This window comes from Diplotaxodon limnothrissa, linkage group LG15 (genome assembly GCF_057381915.1).
Source record: "Diplotaxodon limnothrissa isolate DT_005_m linkage group LG15, D_limnothrissa_male_GT1.1, whole genome shotgun sequence".
NCBI lineage: Eukaryota > Metazoa > Chordata > Actinopteri > Cichliformes > Cichlidae > Diplotaxodon > Diplotaxodon limnothrissa.
The window spans coordinates 27,695,569-27,702,229 of record NC_140610.1 but is presented as its reverse complement, the minus strand read 5'-3'; the positions used below and the strand labels follow the sequence as shown (position 1 = coordinate 27,702,229).

Sequence of the window (6,661 nt, the reverse complement as noted above, 5' to 3'; positions counted from 1 at the left end):
TTAACTGAAATCTGATCTTTTCTGAATAGAGTTTGGCGAAGCAATCAAGTGAGATGGGGGGGAAAAAAAACACACTCCACCAAAACTCCGTTCCTTTACCTGAAAATCATCCAAATCACAAATAATCAGTAAAAATCACATAAACCATCTGCCTTTTAACTTCCGGCTGCGCCTCTCATTGGCCCGCTTCAGGTGTTGCTGCAGTGCCCCTGCTGGTTAGAGTGTGAAATGCTGACTGATCGTACTGCACTGATTAATCAGTACTTGATTTAGAAACGATTGTGATTAGTGATAAATCCGCGCTCTGCTCCACAGTCCTCATAAAGTGCTTTACAAACGCAAACATCACAACTAATTAGGCTAACACCCAACCATAACCATGTAGCTAGCCAAACAGCGAACAGACACTTCCTGCCACAGAAGGTAAAGTGTACAGTATATCCTGGTTTAACGCCTCACTGCTGCAGCACTACAGTGATCCTCGTACTCTGATGTTTAGTTTCCTCTGAGCTATTGGTTCTGTCACTAGTTAGCTAACATAAACTAATATGAGTCTGTTAGCCAACCACATGCTCCGTACTAACAGAAGATGGCGATAAACATGTTTTTAACTGAGCTCTTGTTTCTTAAACCCAGCGTCACAGACAGAGTGACGTCTGTGTGAGAGTCTGTGACGCTGGGCTTAGTGGGATCACCTTTACTTATCTTTGAATGTGTGATGTTTTTCACGCTCTCCTGTCGGATCCATAAATTCACCTGTTGTTGTTGTTGACGTCAGCGGCGCGTCAGAATCACCTGTGTGGGGGCGGGGCGAGGTGTTTGTCTTCCTGTCAGAGAGCAGGTGAGACACACCTGAGGAGGTACATCGGAGCTGAGCGTCTTTTCCTCCTCGCGCGTAGACTGACCGCAGACGGACATGTCCACGCGCTCCTCTTCCTCCCCCCTCCTCCTCCTCGTTTTCGCGCTCTTGCGGTCCGGGGGGGCGGTGGACCCGCACTGTGAGGACGAGTTCCGGCGCGGGCACGAGGACTTCGTGCTGTACGCGGAGGACGCGGTGAAGCAGGGCGCGGTCATGTTGGCCACCGCGAGCTTCTACTCCGAGCTCGAGTGCAAGCGCGCGTGTTGCGGGCAAGTGCACTGCAACCTGGCGTTGCTGGAGCCGAGCGTCCCCGGAGAGGAGAACCGCACGTGCGTGCTGTTCAACTGCGTGCGTAGGAATCGGTTCGCGTGCAGGTTCGTGACCCAGAGCGGGTACAAGAGCTACGTCAGAGACGCCGTGTACCGGAAGTACCTGGCAGCCCCCCAGAAAGAAGGTGAGTACTTTCAGGCTTACTGACTCTCCGTGATGTCAGTTCTGCTCAGTGAGCAGGATCAGAAGGACTCTCGGAGGCTGAGAGAGGTCTGAGCATGTGCAGGGGGGTGAAGATGCAGGCAAGAGGAGGGATGGAGGCGGGTGATTGGCTGTGGGCCCAAGTGTGTCAGCAGGGAGGTCGGTGGGCAGACTCGGAGCCCGACAGGGTCGCCAGGTCAGAACACACACGCCTGTTCGTCGGAGCAGGACCGGGTGTTCTGAGAAACTATCCTACTCTGACAAAACGTCCTACCCGCATTATAATTTGAGGGTGACTTGCGACTAAACCTAACCCTACCCCTAACCATAATCCTAACCATAACCTTAAGAAGTATTCTGGATGGGTGAGAGAAAAAGGAGTTAATTCTGTGTTTGGTGTTGTGCGCATGCACTGTGTCTGCACAGAAACATTGTGTAGGATGTTTTTTCAGGTAGGATGGACTCCCAGAACACCGGCCCACATAGACTGCGAAGGCCGGGTCCTCCGAAGGACGTGGCCTAGGTTTTGGGACACAGCTTCTGTTTAATGTTTTTGAAGAGCAGCTGTCGCGTAGACGGCGTGTTCCTCTGCTGTGTGAGGAGCGGGTTAAAGATGATCTGCAGCTTCGTTCTCTCAGACCGCCGTGATCAGCTGATTAAGTGTTACAGGATGTCACATGTTCCCTCCACGCTGACAGATAACCACGGCACAGACGCCTGTTATCTGTGGCTGAAGCCACCGGCACAACGCTGTGACCAGCTCACCTCCATCGTAACTGTGGGACTAACGCCTCGCCAGTGCTCTGTCTGTCTTGGTCGTTGTGTCCTTGGACACCTACCGCCTACTGGTGTTGGCCGGGCCGGCCCCCACCTCACTTGATTGGCAGCCTCGCTTCTGTCAGTCTGCCCAGGGCAGCTGTGGCTACAACTGTAGCTTGCCTCCACCAGTGTGTGAATGTGAGAGTGAATGAATAGTGGAATTGTAAAGCACTTAGAGGGTCTCGAAAAGCGCTATATATGCAATCCATTATTATTATCATTTCAGGCTGCGCTTCCTCTCTATGCACGTGATCTCTGACCCTGTCTCAGAATCCATCTGACTTCAGCTCCCCCTCACTCTGTCTCCAGGTAAGAAGCATCCGCCCGTCGCCAACGCAGGCCGTGATGTCACCATTCAGCCTGGAGAGACTGTGATGCTCAACGGCACTGAGAGTGTGGCGCTGAGCGGCGCAAAAATTAAAGACTACCGCTGGAGTCTGGAGAGAGGAGACAGCAGTGTAAAGATAGAGGTACAGGTGCTGCAGCACGGGGGTGGGGGCTTCTGTGTTACAGGGAGACTTCACCTGGAGACAGACGGGTAGTTCACTGTATCCACTACTTTGAATATAAAATTCAGCAGAGCAGCTTCCAGCCCACCAAATCTCATTCACAATCTGTCCAGTTTTCACTCTGCCTTGGTTTTTGGAAGTTAAAATAAGGACTTGTGTCTGTGCAGGTGTGTCCAGGTGAATGTAATTGTTCTTCAGCGTCCCTCTGCAGCATTCAGCTGTGACTGAGTCCAGCTCATTTCACTTTTAAATGCTGTTATTTTTGAATGGGCTTCTGCAGGAGACCAATTATCCTGACCAGGTGCAGCTCTCCAACCTGCAGACAGGCTCGTATGTCTTCAAGCTGACGGTCAACGACTCCAACGGCAAATCAGATGATGCCAAGGTCACAGTCCTCGTTCTTAACCCACAACAGACCAGCTGTGAGTGCTCATGGGATATGTATTCCAACAATAAGTCTGTAGCATGTGCAGAGCCCTGTGCCAGAGTCAATAGAGAATTTGGTCAATTTTAGGTTTTGAGGACGTTTAGTTTGTTTCATCTCAGTCTGACTTTATTGGGTCTGAAGTCTTCACTTATCGTCACTTTATCGATCAGCTGATGGCTGAATCACTGTGTTATTGATCAGTTAAACGGTGTGGTAGAAGCAGAGTCAGCTAATTGGTGGAGGGAATGGTGTTTGTTTTCTCGCTCCTCTTAAACTGGTCAGACTGGATTACCTGACTCATGCACGCTCAGAGGACGCCCCCACACTCACAGCAGAAACTTGACGTAATTCTATTTGACATCTTCCTTTCAGCTGATTTCAGGGTCACGTGATTCACTGAGTCTGTATTGATCGCAGCTCTGACCAGAGTCGGGCTTTAAAACCGTAAAATGGGAGTTTGCAAAACAGTAAATGGTGCAAGTGTTGTCACAGTGGCACACCCTGTTTGTTTTCAGCACTGCAGTCAGCTGTATTTCTGTAGGTAAAAGTCTGACAGGAAGTGATGTAACTGACGCTGTCCTCGCCCTCAGCATACTGTCAGGCTCCGGTGAAGGTCGGGCCGTGCCGCGCAAAATTTACTCGCTGGCGTTACAACATCACAAAGGGCGTCTGTGAGATGTTTGTGTTCGGAGGCTGTATAGGAAACGAGAACAACTTCCTGTCTGAACAAGAGTGTCTGTCTGCCTGCAGAGGAGTCACAGGTACACACACGCACACATGTACACATGAACACAGACACACACCTTTATTGTAACACTGTTTCTGTATTTTTGTCCACAGTGTCATCGCAGAGGAGTGTTACTCTGCCCGCTGCAGGTCAGTCCCACAGCGCACCTCTTCATCTCTGCTCCACAGTACAACCAGGATGCTCAGTGCGTGTGTGTGTGTTTTAAGAGGTGTGCAGCTCGCCGTGCGGTCCTGATCAGCTAACCTGTGGCAACGGCTGCTGCCTGGACAGAAGTATGGAGTGTGACAACGTGAAGCAGTGCAGCGACGGATCAGACGAGAGCCAGTGCCACCAACGTAACACACACACACACACACACACACACACACACACACACACACACACACACTGAGTGTAGCTGACCTTCCTCCTCCTCCTCAGTGAATCAGACCTTGAGCCTTCTTCTGGACATTGATGTGAACAAGAAGAAAGGTTTGTTTTAATTTTCTTTGTTAAAGAAATACTCAAAGCTAACAAGCTACATGCTAATTAACCCCTCCCCCCTCAGCTCAGTGCACGGAGCCTCCCCGCACCGGTCCGTGCCGGGCCAAATTCCCCGGCTGGTACTATGACCCCCTGGACCAGAAGTGTCACGAGTTCACCTACGGTGGCTGTGACGGGAACGAAAACAACTTTCCAGACGATCAGACATGCAGAGAGTACTGCAAAGAAGTCGGCGGTACACACACATTCGCACACACAAACACTTAATCTTCATAACAGAGCGCTGGCTTTCCAGCAGATTAAAGATCAACCCAACCTGAGCGTCACCCACACTGCAGCGCTCTGACTTAAAGAAAGTGAGCGTCTCGCTAAGCACGGGAGCGGCTTCTATTGGCCGGCTGAAGGTGGCGTTGCCTTGGCTACCAGCTAACACAAACGTAAAAATTGGGATTTTTTTGTCTGTGGGAAATCAAACGTTAGGACCCTTCACTCATGAGATGAGCTCCACACACAGAAACTGCTCACATACACTGCAGTCACATGACTCTGTGACAATGTCATTCAGACGTCTTCTCGCTAACCTGACGCAGTTTGTGCTGAAGCACAGAAATGTAAGCACTCCGGCAGAACTTCATAAAACTCGCTGACTTCCAGATAAGGAAACGGGAAGAGAGAGCGGCTCACCCGCTTATGAGTTTTGGAACTCACTGCTGCTTTTTCTTCTTTCCCTGCAGAGAACGATGTGTTCGCCAGAGGTTTGTTTGAGCGCTTCGACAAGGAAGTAGACGACGACTCAAGTGAGAGATTTAACCTCAGCTTTCAACTGTTCTACAGTACAAACAGGACATGACCTCACTGTCCTCCTCCACAGGTTCCATCACGCTCGCCGTGATCCTGTCGGTGGCCATCTTGTCTCTGCTGGCCATCCTGGCCTACTGCTTCCTGAGGGCCCGCAAGAGGCGCACACACAGGCCCGTCAACACGGGCCCCACCCACGAAGCACTGTCCAAGGAGGAGACGTCTGTTTATAACAGCACCACCAAGCCCATGTGACGTCAGCCGTGCCGTTACCGTGACGATCGGCTGCCTTGTTTTGATTTAAGTGTCCTTTAAATGTATTTCTCAGCTGTTTTCATGATTGATTATTGGGGACGCTGGAGTTCTGTGGTGATGTCAGTTTCCTGTCCGCGGCGTCTTTACTGCTCTTTGTGTTTCAGTATTTATGAATTCAGCGTCTGGGTCTCAGGTTTTATTAGTTTTCATGTAAATACCAAGTTGGTCTCAGGTTTTTAACTTCTGCTCTTATAAAGTTTTAATAAAAGTTTGAAAGTAGTAATAAAGTTTGGACATAACAAAAAGTGATCTTTATTTTGAAAACAAACTTCCTGCTTACTGTGAGGTGCTAAACAGGGGTTCGTTCTTCGTACCTCGCTAAGTAAGTTAGCTGGATTTGATTGTTGATGATTTCGCGTGATCTTGGATCGTTCGGTTCTCCGAAGCTCATCTGGGACTTGCTGTCATAGCAACTGATCCGTAAGCGTAAACCTGCTTGGGAGCAGGCTTACTTTATGTAAACTGGATTAGATCGCGGCCACTCAGGTATGTCCGCTTCATTTATACGAAAGCAACAGCGATATTTTTCCACTGTTTTTCCATAAATAAATATTATCAATGTAACTAAAGATAATGCAGTATTTGATTCTTTTATTGATTTCATACAGATACATACAGGTCATTTCCTAAAAGAAGGGAAATGTACTATTAATCATTCCATTCCATGTATTTGATTATTTCAGATGTAATTCATATTTTAGAGCAGTAATAGTAAATTACTTCGTGTAATTAAGATGAGAGACCACGGCTATAAAAGCGAAGGCGGATTTGGGAAGTCTGTCGCAGCCATGTCCTGTCCGTTTGTACGAGAGCAACCCATTGCGGAAGGTGCAAGATTGATAAGGAGAGTTTTCAGAATTCAGCGTATATTGCGGGATAGACAGGATCCTTTTTATTTATTTATTTATATATATATATATATCTCCCAACTTACTGTGCATGCTTCAGTCACCCCTTGCATGGGAACAGGTAAAAGTGATGGAGTGTTATGTAAAACTACACACAAAAAAACCCACGATGTCAATAAATGTCAAAGTACAAAAAGCATTTTAATTAAGGCTGCTGGTCTAAGGAAGAGCTGCCCCCAGGGATGCCCTCAACAATGGGTCTGGTGGCATTCAACCCTAGGGCCAGCTCCTCTGCCGGGGTGTGACGAGGGGGTGCAGGACCACCACCTGTCCTTTTTTGCTCTGCCCTTTTCTTGGTTGCTGTTATAAACAAACAAACAGATT

At 48.8% G+C, this 6,661-nt stretch overlaps 1 protein-coding gene across 1 annotated transcript; it reads left to right on the top strand.

Moving 5' to 3' along the window:
- Positions 1 to 916: 916 nt before the first annotated feature.
- Positions 917 to 5,369, top strand: LOC146617683 (kunitz-type protease inhibitor 1-like). Its single transcript, XM_085372962.1, has 10 exons — positions 917 to 1,313; positions 2,459 to 2,619; positions 2,939 to 3,080; positions 3,676 to 3,846; positions 3,926 to 3,961; positions 4,040 to 4,168; positions 4,254 to 4,304; positions 4,381 to 4,551; positions 5,051 to 5,113; positions 5,188 to 5,369. Exons 1-10 carry the CDS (start codon positions 917 to 919, stop codon positions 5,367 to 5,369), a joined length of 1,503 nt encoding a protein of 500 aa, XP_085229088.1.
- The last annotated feature ends 1,292 nt before the right edge of the window (positions 5,370 to 6,661 follow it).

Bases quoted from the DNA above. Each gene is read 5' to 3' on its own strand.
- LOC146617683 (XM_085372962.1), top strand. From the start codon at position 917: ATGTCCACGCGCTCCTCTTCCTCCCCCCTCCTCCTCCTCGTTTTCGCG. The intron at 3,847-3,925 runs GTACACACACGC...TTTTGTCCACAG, and splicing joins TGCCTGCAGAGGAGTCACAG to TGTCATCGCAGAGGAGTGTT. The intron at 5,114-5,187 runs GTGAGAGATTTA...CCTCCTCCACAG, and splicing joins GGAAGTAGACGACGACTCAA to GTTCCATCACGCTCGCCGTG.